Genomic DNA, 14,563 nt, shown 5'->3' on the forward strand with positions numbered 1-14,563 from the left:
TTGGCACTCACTGATCCTTTTTCATGTCACGCGGACAGTCGTTCGGGTCTACGCCGGGAAACTCATTCGGATGCGTTTGTATAGAGTAGGGATAAAATATCTGCGAAAAGGGAAAAATAAATACATTTTTTTTTATCCAATAGTGGAACTTGAATGGTTTCGTTTTTTACTTACCTGAATCACCTTACAAAAATCTATAGTTTGCACCAAATCATTGATGTCATCGTCGTAATAGTCATGCGAGAATATTAATAAAGTCTTGGAAATATCCCTGGCCTGCGCCAGGCTAACAATCAAATGGCGTAGATAGGTTATACGTGTATGCACCTGAATTAAAAGAAGAAAATATATATATTTATGTATTTCACTTAAAATAAAATGAAATAAAATAAAATTATAAATTATTTTAAAATAAATATATAGAAAACTAAAAAAGAAATATATAAAAGAAAATTAATAAAATAACGTTAAGGGAAATAATATAATGTCACATAAAATAAAATAAAGAAAAGTAAAAATTTTTCAAAAGAAATATAGGAAGATTAAAAAACAAAAAAAAATACAATAAAACGAATTAACAAAAATTACAATATTTTGAATAAAAAATGGTTTTAAAAAAATTAAATTAACAAAATAAAATAAAATGAAAGAAAGTGAGTTAAAATATCAAACAAAATAAAGCAAAATGCAACAAAATAAAATAAAATAAAAATTCTTTACAAAAGGTGTAAAAAAATTAAAAAAAAATTTAAGTAAAAAATTAAAATTAAATTAATAAAATATAATAAAGTAATAAATCATGAAATAAAATGAAATAATGAAGTGAAACTAAACTAAAATAAAATTAAAAAAAAATTGTTTTAAAGAAATATTGGAATATTAAGAAGAAAAAATTGAAATAAAATAAAATTCAAGAAAAAAATTAAATTTAATAAAAATGTTTTTAAAAAATATAGAAAAATTAAAAAATTAATTAAAATAAATATAAGAAAAAACTAAAATAATATAAATAAAGTGAGTTAAAATAATATCATATAAACTTAAATGAAATAAAAAATAAAATTAAAAAATTAATTAAAATAAATATCAGAAAAAAAACTAAAATATATAAATAAAGTGAGTTAAAATAATATCATATAAACTTAAATGAAATAAAATAAAATGGAGTAAGCTAAAATTAATTGAAATAATACAAGAATATCAAACAAAAGAAATGAAATGAAGCAAAGATAAAATAAAATAAAATTAAAAATTGTTTTAAAATATGTATATAATATAGAAAAATTAAAAACAATAAAAATATTATTAAAATAAAATTAAAAAAATAAATTAAAGTGAAATAAAACTATATCGAATAAAATAAAATGGAATGAAATAAAAATTGTTTAAAAGACAACAAAGCCCAAAAAAAAAAAATTAAATGAATAAAAAATGTTTTTAAAAATTAAAACAAAAAAAATTAAATTAAAATTAAGAAAATAAATAATATAAATTGAAGTACTTAGTATAAAATAAAATAAAGTAGTGACCTACAAAAAAAATAAAATAAAACGAAATGAAATAAACCAAAATGAAACAGAATAAAATCAAATTAAATGAAATTAAAAATTGTTAAAAAAAATATAGAAAAAATAAACATTTTAAATAAACTAAAGATGAAAATTAATAAAATAAAACAAAATTTGATTTGGAAAAAAATTTGACTATTAAAAAAGAAAGTTAAAATAAAAGAAAAGAATTTTTTCCAACCCACAATACAGTTTAACCTCTTCTAATGGCCGCCTCTAACAGATGGACATTTTCTTAGGGATGGGAACAAATTACCCTCTCCTGAGCGCACACTTCATTGGGGCGAATAAAATGTTACTGATGGTGAGTGTTTGCCATCTCTTTTTTGAGCCGCAGTTATACATCTTCCCTTGCCTTGGTGCCAAAATTTTTATAGACTCAGCTTTTTATTTATTTTTATTTCAGCAATAATAATATACAGTTAAGGAAAAAACTCTACATACACCCGACTATTTTCAACTTCTAGAGAACTAGTGATAATATTCAACATAATTTTAATGTGAATGTTTACGACATTAATAGTTAAGAATGTTGGAAGAAAAAAAGTTTGAAAATATTGGTAACTTATAAACTATTGGCGATAAACATAGAAATCGGTGGGAAAAAAGTCTACATACAGCTTTGGCAACTCTTAAAATACATAGGAAAATGAAGAACTTAAAGGGAAAAAACCCGTTAGTTTTCTTGATTTGCTTTATCTGTCAAACATTACAATTATTTAAATTCAGAAGGCGATTTGTAAAATACGTTTTAACTTTAAAAATGGCAAATAGAAAAGAAATTCAGCAATCAATTCGAAATTTGGTGGTTATTTTTCGAAAAGAAAACAAATCTTACGGGGAAATTGCTGAAATAGTAAAATTAAGTCGCTCTACAGTGCAAACTATTGTCAAAAACTATAAAAAAACCAACAGTACCGAAAACAAGTCAAGGAAGGCCGAAGAAGCTTTCAAGACGCGATGTCAGTAGTGTCCTTAAAGAAGTCCAAAAAGATCCAAAAATAAGTGCCCCAAAACTAGCCGAATACCATGCAAGATGTTCGAATATTACTGTTTCATCAAGAACAGTAATAAACGTTTTACATGATAGCGGCTTTAAAAGTAGAACAGCACGCAAAAAGCCATTTATTTCAGCCAAGAATCGTCAACTTCGCCTGGATTTTGCTAAGGCACATTTACAGAAAGGAATGGATTTTTGGAAGAAAGTTATATTTACTGATGAAAGTAAGTATAATATTTTCGGGAATGATGGCCGAAACAAGGTTTGGCGAAAACCGAATACTGCACTTGATCCCAAAAATATTATACCTACTGTGAAACATGGTGGGGGTAGTGTTATGGTGTGGGGAGCTATGGCGGCATCAGGAGTTGGTCGATTGGTAGATATCAGTATAAGACAATATTGGAACAAAATCTGAAGCCATCTGTGGAAAGCTTGGGCCTAGGAAACCAATGGATTTTCCAACAAGACAACGACCCCAAGCATACTGCGCATATTGTTCGAGACTGTCTTCTTTATCATGCACCAAGACAGCTCAAAACACCTCCCCAGTCACCAGACCTTAACCCAATTGAGCATATTTGGGACGTTTTGGAAAAATCTGCTCGCAAATATGATATCAGAAGTCGTGAAACACTGAAATCTGCCCTAACTCGGGCGTGGTCGGAAATTGCGCCCAGTATTACGGAGAATTTGGTGATGTCTATGCCACGTCGTCTTCAGGCGGTTATTGAAGCCCAGGGTGGTCCTACAAAATATTAAAAATATATTGTTCTCTTTTATTTATTTAAAAGAAATCAAATATTCTATTCGATTCTTAACACTGTATGTAGACTTTTTTCTCATGAATTTTTATTGTTTTTGTTATTTCTGTTATTGTTATGCTTTTGAATTAGCTTTTTGTTAAGTAAATAAACTTTGTTTTTGGTCCTTTAAATATTAATGCAAACGCTTTATTAATTTACCTAACGAATATCTTAGAAATACAAACTAAGGGGGTGTATGTAGAGTTTTTTCCTTAACTGTATATAATAAAATAATTACAACACCAACAAATGAGCAATACGTGTACATATGTATATTAAATAGTTTACCTATATATATATATAATTGGCGGGTACACCCTTTTTGGGTGTTTGGCCGAGCTCCTCCTCCTATTTGTGGTGTGCGTCTTGATGTTGTTCCACAAATGTAGGGACCTACAGTTTCAAGCCGACTCCGAACGGCAGATATTTTTATGAGGAGCTTTTTCATGGCAGAAATACACTCGGAGGTTTGTCATTGCCTGCCGAGGCGCGACCGCTATTAGAAAAATGTTTTTCTTAATTTTGGTGTTTCACCGAGATTCTCTGTGAATTCCGATTGGTAGTCACGCACCAACCCATTCGGCTTTGATGGATACTGGGTTCATTAATAGGTTTTTCCTAACAGCGGTCGCCTCTACGGCAGACCCGACACATCTCAGAGCGCATATTTGCGGTGTAAAAGCTTCTCTTGAAAACACTAATAACGGCTCCTTTTTGCCAATTATAAATCAATAAATAGTCTTCTATTCGCTAAATAATTTTATATAAGGGAAAAATTATATTTTTTCAAAATGCTTTGTTGATGGAGCTTTCGTTTCTTGAACTGAATTATAAAAGTTTGATAGTCTACAAGGAAAGAAACGTCGTCTATTGTAAAGTATTTTTTTTGGCTTACAAAGTCAATCTACATATATGTACATAAATAAGTATTTTGCTCAATAAATGAATTGAAAGCGTACAAGTATTTTTTTTTTTCAAATCTAAGTATTGCTTGTTTTCTCGATTCTACCACATCAAAGGAAATAACTTGCACATCGACCCGTATTCTGTTGCGGCTGCACTTACATACACTCCACTCACTGCATCTATGCAGATATGTATGTATGTACTTGTGTATTGAAGTAAATTAATTCTAATTTTAATACACCCGAACACTAGAGCATTAGAGCAGTGCTTCTCAAACTGTGGTGCGAGTGATTGCGAGCCATCTGAAGCTGAATGAAAGTGGGGAGATCAAAAACAACACACCTGGAAAACTTAATGTGCCACTTCACCAGTAGAATGTGTTGCGTGGGAATATGAAAAAAAATTCTTGTAAGGACCAGAGAAACTGGAGCCAAACAAGGCAAAGCATATAGTGGAATGTACTTTGTGTGAAACGTTTATTAAAAAACTCGATATTTAAAAAATTTGCAAACTTCGTTTGTATGCAGGAGTTTAGCAACTAAACGTTTTCCTAAGGTAAACTGGTAATGAATGGCATTTGTTTGATCCACATCGTGCATATGTATACATGCATACATATATACATGGTTTGCGAAAAGAATCACTGTACTAGGGGCCAGAAGCCTCCAAAATTGACGAAAAAATCGAGCCATTGATCGATTTTAAAGAACTTCGCATAGAAATGTTTTTGGGGCGCTGGTTACAAATCTGAAGTTAATTAATAAAAATAGTGGATCTAATATGACGGAGGACTTTTAAATGCAATCATTCGGTTTGAATTGGATTTAATTAAATTTCGTATAGAGACTTTTGGGGGCCTTACTAATCTGTAGTTAGTTTTTCAAAATTAAAAAATGGCGGACGACTTTTAAAGACATCATCTGATTTTAATTACATTTTGTTTAGGGGGGATTTTAGAGCGCTGATTACGAATCTGAAGTTAGTTTGTCAAAATTCCAAAAAAAAAAAAAAAATAATGGCGTATGCTTGTATTGTGTACGGGCTCTTTGAGATTAAAAATGAAAGCTCATTTAAATTTACAATAATATGAAAAGAATAAGACTTATTTTTGTTTTTGTTATATTTATCACGTTATCTGCATAACGTTTTTTTATATATTTTTATTTATATATATTTTTTTTAAATTTTAATAAGAACTCTAAAATAACAAAATAAAATAAAAATTTAAAAAATATCTCTAATAAAATTATGCAATGCGTTAAAGAACTATACCGCAGGGATTTAATGACAATTTATTTGTTTCTGATTTAAATTCAATCAAATTCTACCAAACGTTCATATTATACCAAAATCCAATTCAAACTGCATACCCTAATTTTTGTGAAAATTCTGCTATGTATGAAATTTATATGAAAATTTGTTGAACTTTTGTTTAAACTTCGCATAGAAGGAGTTTGGAAGTCGCTGATTACGACTTCGAAGTTAGTTTTTCAAAATTCAAAATGCAATTTATGTTGCTTTCGTAGGAGAATGTATATATTCTTAAAAAAACAAAATATTAAAATCAAATAAAAAACAAATAAATGGTCAAAACTTGTCAGTAAGTCATACTGCTTTGTTATTTAATGCAAAATATTTTACAAGGTGAAGTCCAAAATAAACAAGACTGAGCTAAAATAGAAACAAAAGGAGCTTTGTTCTGATAACTTCGAGCTTATTCATTCAAAATAGTCTCTTCTGGCCTCGATACATAGCATTTTGCGCGATATAAATGCTTTCTGATAGAGTGTTTCAGGTCATTGACCGGAATATCCTTCAGGATGTCGCAGCAAGCCTTTTGGATGGCCTCTACGGACGCAAAACGTTTTCCTTTCAGGGCCAAATGCAATTTTCCGAATATTTAGAAGTCACAGGGAGCCATATCAGGCGAATACGGTGAGTGATTGATGGTTAAAATGCGGCTTCTAGTCAAAAAATCAGTCACAAGAGTGGATTGATGAGGTGGTGTATTATCATGCAATAAGCGCCAGCTTCCTACTTCGCGGTAGTCAGGACGAATTCAACGAATGCGATGCAACAAACGTTTCAAAACGCCAAGATAGAACATTGCATTGACGGTGTGGCCCATTGGCACGAACTCCTTGTGGACAATTTCCTTGGAATCGTAAAAGCAAATGAGCATCAACTTGATTTTTTACTTATAAAAAACACGATTTTTTGGGTGGTGGCTCAGACTTTTCGTAAGACCAAATAATCAGTAAAAATGCAATAAATCGATGTTTTGGATATTGAATTAAGATTCCATGAATTTTAACGATGATTTCGGTTAATTTTTGATACATTTTCGAACAATTTCGATTGAGTTTTCGGTGACTACTGATTTTGGGTGGCCCGCATGTTTATTGTCATTTATGTCCTCACAACCATCTCTGAAACGTGTAAACCACTCATGAGCTCTGGCATGAGATATACAATCATACACTTTTTTCATCAATGCAAATTTTCTACCGATTTTAAAACAAAATTTGATATTAGCCTTTGTGCGAAACTCATTTTTGTACCGATGATACAAGCACACTGACACTTTAGACCCAATAACTTCGCTTCCACTGAACCGAATGTTACCAAGATTTCACTGGAAGTCAGCTAGGGATGTAACTTCCAATGCACTAACTCATTAAAAAGATGGCACCATCAGAAGCATTTTTTTGCCGCCAGTCTTGCTAATTTTGGACTTTGCCTTGTATTAGGGAAAGATCAACAACAGAATCATTAACAAATTAATTCTCATTATGAATATATGAAGTGGTTGTAATAGTCAATAGTTTGACTTTATTTACCAAAATTTCAAGAAAGCAAACCTCCCACGACTTGCAGAGTTTTTCCTTCCTTCTTTTATATGCACCCTCAAATCACTTCTGAAATAATCTCCTGGAATAACCTAACCTTCACTGACCTCATTTCATTTGTCAAGCGCACTTCATGTTTTTTGTTTTTCAACCAAAGCATTCTATAAATGATACACAACAGTAACCAATAGCTGGGCACAGGGGCGCATTTCTCTTTCTATAGGCGCTTTCGATTCGCCACTTCTCTGTTCGCTTAATGCGAAATTTGCATGGGAAAGCAACAGTAAAGTTATCGAGCAAGATTCGCCGCTTGCGAGCATTGATATGCCTCATAAAACCGGTATAACCAAGGTTGATAGAATACAAGGTTGCGCCTCCCAAATTCGCTGTGTCGTCAGGTTCTATGAATTAACAAAAAAAAAAGGGAAGAAGAAGTAGAAGAGTAGGCGGAAGCAATAGAAACTACCAAACATAAGAAATTATGCACACACACGCACATTCTTGCCACGGCGTCATCCCCATAAAAACGGAAAAAATTGCATTTGGAGGCCTTAGCTTTATCAGTGCTTTCACAATTTAACATGCGGCACTTCGTTTTTATTAGTGGTTTAGTTTAAATCACACAAATCATAATATTATCAAGCTATCCAGTGAATTTGCACAAACACGTAACTTCTCGTGTTGTTGTTGTAGCAGTAATACAAGCCTTGTCAGTGTAGGGTATATCACCGGGCGTCTTCGTCTAGCTCATCTAAAGGTAGGCCGAGCAAACTTGCTGTTTCGACAGGTTGGGTCCAGATGGAGAGGGGTGTTAGGCGAGTAGGTTTGATAGGGCATGTGAAAAGGTGATTAGTGTCGTGCAGGGTGCCTTCACATGCCGGATATACGTTTGGTAGGTCGGGGTTAATTCTGGATAAGTAGGAGTTTAACCTGCTACAATATCCAGAACGTAATTGTGTCAACGTAATTTCTCCTCTTGTTTGCCTTGTTCTTTTGCTTGCCCTAACGTCAGACTTGTCAAAATTGCGAATAATAAACTGTTCTGGGCAGACTCCATCTTCAGTACTAAATCAGCTTTGGTTATACCTCATACAACTGGTATAACTCACTATTTCCACAGCTGCCAAATTTCTCTTCTGATACTAAGCAAATTTCATTAGTCCGTATTCATACCGAGCAAATTTCGTTGCTTCAACTTAGCGAATTCCCCTTTGCAATATTATTGCACGGATTGGAATTCATGCTATTCGTGCATTATAAAAGGGTTTATAAGGGGATATAGAGAATGCCCCTAATATTTGTACGAAATCTTACCTGTATTACAATTATCACAGAATCATTTTGCAACGGACCATAAGTGTCCTCATTTAAAACTATTTGCAGTTCATTATACTTGGCGATTTGCTGCTTTATCTCCGAAATATTTGGTGGATGATAATAATCCGCATAGGAAGCGTTATATCTACCTGCACTCGTGCTATTATGCTGCACTGCAATTAGAAAGAAGTGAAACCCTAAATTTGATAATTCAGTCGTAGATTATTTTCTCTAACTTACTATGTGCGGCTGCTGTTTGGTTTCTAGATTTCGGCGTTAGAAACTTATGCAACACCGATGGCACCATTGAGAGCATCGCATCGATTGAATCATTTGTTGGCTCGCCAAGCATTGACAATTCACGGGAATCAGCTGTTTCATGAGAGCAAGAAAATAAATATTTATAGCTTTGTTTATAATTTATAATTTATCTCTCTTTAGAAATGCTTAAGTACCCTTAATAGGCGTAACGGATCGTCTCGTACTTACTGTAATTAAATACGTGTAGCTGCATTAGGGCGAATACGATAAGCGCCACACCAATGATTCCACGTATGTAGTAGGTATTCCGTTTTCGATGCATGAATCCGGTGTTAGGCAACGGCAGGGGTATTTTGCGTACTGTGAAGTTAAGTGGGCGAAATTAAAAAAAGAAAAAAGCATTAAAAATACTCTCACGTCGCAGGCAAAGTAAGTGGGCAGCTGACTTCTGAAAAAAAAAATCATTCAAAAGAAACTCACCCCTCATGTTGGATTGTGCAGCTGTGGCTTTCGCCGCTGCCGTTGCTGCTGCTGCTGCTGCTGCTGCTTTTGCCTACGATTAATTACACCTTAATGATCAATTTGTTATGGGCTTAGCAATCACCATTCCGATGACTATAAAGTTGTTCGTTAGAGAAGAGAAGAAGAAGAAAAAAAAATATCGTCAAAAGTGTTTTATTTAAGTATAAGCATAAAATATTTTTGTATACGCAATGGAATTTAAACGTAATGAGTGTAATAAAATTAATTTAATGTATCGCCACTACGTTGAGGCTTAGTTAAAAATGTGGTACGTTTAGGCTTTTTTATGCGCCCGGGTGATGAACTGCTTGAAGCTGAGAAAATTTGATATTAACATTATTTGCGTGATGCTTGCGAGCTTTTTCTCTAATTTGCTTTATGCTTCCGTATTTCAATCTACAAATGGAGAAACGTAATCAGATTTAATACTTTCTTATCATAAGCCGATATTTTATAAATAAACACTTATGTAAGTACGTTAACGACACCAAATGCTGTATACAGGGTGTACGGTGGTTGAATTAGGTTTTAAATTACAATATTCGACATTTACGTGATGCCACAAGTGAAGATTTAATTCGTTCATGGCTGCAAAGCTTCCGGGAAAAAAGCTCGCTGGTAAACAACCAACAACTGGGGTTCAGCCGGACATCGAGAACAAATGAAAATATTGAAATCCGTGATACAATTTTGTACTATAATCGGCGTCAATGCGTGCTTAAAAGAGCGTCTGCCCTGGGACTACCACAAACTGTTGTGCTTGAAATATTGAGCATTTTAGATTTCGCCCCTTCAAAATTGAAATTGTGCAAGCGCTTAGGTCTCACGATTACAATTTGCGTAAAAATTTTTACAAGTCAATACTGAAACGAATTCGTCCGGTAAACACTATCTTTTGGAGTTTAAGGCCATTTTCATTCAATGAAAGAAGTGTAAATAAGCAAAATTGCCGGTATTATTCACCACTAGTAGAATATTAACAGTCACTCCATAGTCCCAAAGTGACGGTTTTCTGCGCATTGTGAAGCAGTGGAATAATTGGACCATATTTTTTTGAAAATAGTAATTTCTGTGGACAGTGCCTCTTATTCACACACGCTCAACGAACATTTTCTGCCAATAATTAGAGAACATCCTTCCCCAATACACACAAATGGTTTCAGCAAGGTGGCGTCACGCCGCCTATGAAACAAACCTACGACCATCTCACATTAAAAGAAAATATCGTTCGTGAGATTAAAGGGCACCCTGACAACACTTCTCCAGCAAGTGGCACGGAGTACGGGGGCCCAGATATCAAGAGTGCATCCGACATAAAGGTCAACATTTAGAGGAATTAATTTTGAAAAAATACTTGTCTTGTTGGTAATATTTATTGTAATGAGCTTTTATCATTAGTAACTCTTTTTTAAATTAGCTTTTAATTAATAATTTTCTCGGACCCACTGTACATATGTATGTGCATATAGGTACACCCCTATGTTCAGCGAAGAGATTGTGGACGCTGGCTTTAGAGAAAATATATTAAGATTTTGAGAAAACAAAACAAGCAGCGATTTTTATTACTATTGTGTAAGAAATTTCTTTCTTTTGTTACGAGGAACAAGAAATCTCTCGTACCTGGGAGGCTGCTAAAGCCTATTGATAGTCACTCAAATTACCATTTTGAAGGTTAAACTGTATTCTGCATAATCATAGTCCCACGATAAATCTAAGTTTAGCTGAGACTTAAATATTTAAACCCTTAATAAATTTAAGTTAAATTAGTACGACGTTTTAGTAAGAACCAGCTTTGAGACAATCTATTAAGGCCTGTAAATGGCCATATTTCCCCTGATTTTCATTAAAATTATTTAAAATGAAGAAGTCAATATATTTTTTTTTTAAATTGGCATACAGTTTATTTATACATTAAAACAATATAAATTTTTTTTTTTATTTTAATCATTTAAAATGGCGGATGTACATTCAATTCTTCCAGGAAGGTCGCAGCGGGGCTTCTCAATCGGCGGGCATTGTAGTATCGGCGTCAGTGACCTGAATACAAAAAACCAACATTTTTTTTTGTTTATTAATATCATAATTTCTATATGAATTAAAGAAAATGGAGGGAAAAAAACTTGCGGAATAAAATGCTTAAAAAAATATCCAACATATCACAAAAGTAATATCAACAACAACGGTATGCTTAAAAATATTTTACCTTTTTATTTATATTTATATTTACATTTATACAAAAGCACCATAAAATTTATTGTTCTCTCACATATCACTAAAAGGATTACCTATATTAACATTTTATGAAAAAAAAAATTTTTTCGAAATCTTACAGGTATCTGCCCCCTTAAATTGCACTTAAAATGGCATCTGCCAAATCTACATTTAAATATTTGGGTTTGCCTGCTTACTTTGATAATTAAAAATGGTACAAGCGCAAAAAATAACTAAAATAATGTTTTTATAATTTATGATATATTAAGATATACAATATGTATGTACATATTTAATAAATTAAGACCGGAAGCAGGAGCAAAATTGGAGTGAACGCATACGGTAATTGAGGACATGCAAATATGTGGCTATAACTTCCCGAAACTATTATTTTTCTTTTTCTTCTTTTTAAGATAAGACATGGAGGAAGAGACATGCAGTTATCGTCACTAAAGCTGCAAATCACACCGATTTAGAAATCTCCATTTTTCTTAATTGCGTTCGTTCATTCATTCCTACGGTTTGCCGTCAATTGGAAGCATTAGGTGGCGATGCAAAATCTGTAGCAAAGCGCAAAAAATTCGAGGAACGTTCTGGCACTGCCCGATCTGCAGAATTCATTAGACAAGCGCAAGCTATCATTGACAAGGACCGTTCAAAATAAATGAGGGCCCTTGCGTGGGAGCTTAATGTTTCTGAGGATCTTATCCGTCGAGTTGTCAATGAAGATTTGCGGTAGAACTCCTACGTTATGCGCAGAAGACAGTTGATGTCGTACCAAACACGAGAACAACGAGCTATCCGATCGAAATTCCTTTCATTCGAAAAAAACGGCGGCTGAAGCGCATCCAGAGCTACAAAAAGTTTATGGAAATGCTGGTTTAAGTGAAACAACGTACCGAGATTAGTTCCGTCGCTTCAAAGACTGTGATTTTAATGTTGACGACCGTCCGCGTGAAGGTAAGTCAAACATCTTCGAAGACGCTGAATTGGAGGCACTGCTCAATGAGGAACCGTGTCAAACGCAAGAAGAGCTTGCTTCAGTATTAGGATTTACCTGCCAGTATATTTCAAGCGATTGCATGCTTTGGGAATGATTCAGAAACAGGGGACTTGAGTTCCTTATGAGTTAAAACCAAGGGATGTTGAACGACGTTTTTTCGCCTGTGAACAACTACTCCAGCGGCAAAAAAGGAAGGGTTTTCTTCTTCGAATCGTGACGGGTGATGAAAAATGGATTCATTACAGCAATCCAAAGAAAAGAAAGTCAAGGGGACCTCCCGGTCATGCTTCTACGTCATCGCCTTAGCCGAATATTCACGCTGCGAAGGTTATGTTATGTATTGGGTGGGACCAAGTTGGTGTAATTTATTATGAACTGTTAAAAGCAAGCGAAATCATGATTTTGGATCGGTATCGGCCTCTCGCTGCCATACCTGTTAAAAGCTACCTGGAAACACTGAAATGGGAAATCATACCCCACCCGCCATATACTACAGATATTGCGTCGTCCAATTATCACTTGTTCCGATCGATGGCACATGGTCTAGCTGACCTGACCAGCAGTTCCATTCATATGAAGGCATAAAAAAATGGCTTGATCCGTTGATAGCCTCAAAAGATGAACAGTTTTACCGCGACGGTATACGAGATCTACCAGAAAGATGGGAAAAAGTAGTAGCTAGCGATGGGCAATACTTTCAATGATTCACTTGTAACCATTTTTTCAGAATAAAATTGTATTTTCACCAAAAAAACAGCGAGAACTTAGTTGCGCTTCTAATATGAATAAGCTATTGTTGTGTAAAACATTCGTCAAGTTTCATTAAGTTTTGTTTCAAATACTTAGGATTTATGAGTCAATAGCGTAATTTAACATAACACACAATCTCAGATTTGTGTTTATTGATACCTGAAACCTCTTGTAAGTCATTTTCGTCGAGCTTAGTTTCATTTCAATGGTTTCTGTTCTCAATATTATGATCGCTGTTTTGAATTATGAATTCCAAGCACAGATTTGAGTTCAGCGACAGTAATCGAGGTATCAAATGAGTCTGTTAACTACAAAAATTGCACCTGAAAGGGTTAAAGCTGTACTTGAAATGATCTTTACCTGTCTAATCAACTGTTTACATTAATAAAAATGTCACGATTTATGCCAACGATATGCTTAAGTTCGCTTAGCAAGCAATTAGTACTCCATAAGCACTCAAGTAAAGTAGATTTCTAAAGCACGTACGCTTATTTGGCTATACTCGCGTCTAAGTGAATGTGCAAATTTGAGAAAAGTGCTAAGATACATATAAATACTGGCACGTAAATAGATTTGCATGGAAAAATTCTTATATTTGTGTGAAGTTAAATGTACACACAGTCACTCACAACTTATTCACACCAGACAAATACTCGTATAAGAAAATATGACGATTCTTGAAGCGAACAGCCAAATTAGTCCAGAATACACATCGTTGACTCCTCACTCCGTGGCATATGTAGACTTCAAACTTTAATTCACAATAAAGGATACCTAACAAAGTACTAAATGCCTTAAAATTTTAAAAATAGTTCAAGAAGTTGTTGCTCTTTTTAAGCTCTTCTTTAAGCTGCGGCGTGAATTCTCTGGCTGTTTTTTGTTTTTTTATTTTTATTTTACAATGAAATGAGTGGACACTTTTTGTATTTTATGTTGAGAAATGAAATCAAAACAAACAAATAAAATATCTGAGTCAAACCACGTCAAGTGGGCTCCGAATTTTCCATCAAATTTAAAATCAAATGCATTTTTGGATAGAGAATTTGTCACATAATAATTGCTGTGAATAGTTTTTATTTTATTTCGATTTTTGTTTATGTTATTAACAATTGAATTTTTTTGCATGATATTTTTGTAAAGTCAATATCTCAGAAACTACAATTGAAACTATCAGTTTGGATGATATTTATTTCGGTTAACGATAAATGTTTACTTTATCGATTTAACGTTCATAGACTGTGAAGTAAAATCTTCTCCGAGGACACATCTTGTTTCGAGAGTATTATTACTAAATAAATTTTGTATGTTTTCATGTAGATATGGATGTATGTAATAAAAATTCTAGTAATGAAACACCTAATTTTTGAATC

The 14,563-nt window shown here is 33.4% G+C and overlaps 1 protein-coding gene across 5 annotated transcripts in view; it reads right to left on the minus strand.

Annotated features, from left to right (window-relative positions):
- The window catches only part of LOC129239669 (alpha-1,6-mannosyl-glycoprotein 2-beta-N-acetylglucosaminyltransferase), a 75,261-nt gene that overhangs the window by 14,995 nt on the left and 45,703 nt on the right, over nt 1-14,563 (minus strand). For all 5 annotated transcript variants that reach the window (XM_054875366.1, XM_054875374.1, XM_054875356.1 and 2 more), the window contains exons 2-7: nt 9,188-9,322; nt 8,936-9,067; nt 8,687-8,818; nt 8,444-8,619; nt 175-327; nt 12-100 (exon numbers count right to left, since the gene is read on the minus strand). In XM_054875366.1, coding sequence (XP_054731341.1) covers nt 12-100; nt 175-327; nt 8,444-8,619; nt 8,687-8,818; nt 8,936-9,067; nt 9,188-9,194 — 689 coding nt within the window. In that variant the 5' untranslated portion in view covers nt 9,195-9,322. The remainder of the gene's footprint in view (nt 1-11; nt 101-174; nt 328-8,443; nt 8,620-8,686; nt 8,819-8,935; nt 9,068-9,187; nt 9,323-14,563) is intronic.

This window comes from Anastrepha obliqua, chromosome 1 (assembly GCF_027943255.1).
Source record: "Anastrepha obliqua isolate idAnaObli1 chromosome 1, idAnaObli1_1.0, whole genome shotgun sequence".
In the NCBI taxonomy this organism is placed as follows: domain Eukaryota; kingdom Metazoa; phylum Arthropoda; class Insecta; order Diptera; family Tephritidae; genus Anastrepha; species Anastrepha obliqua.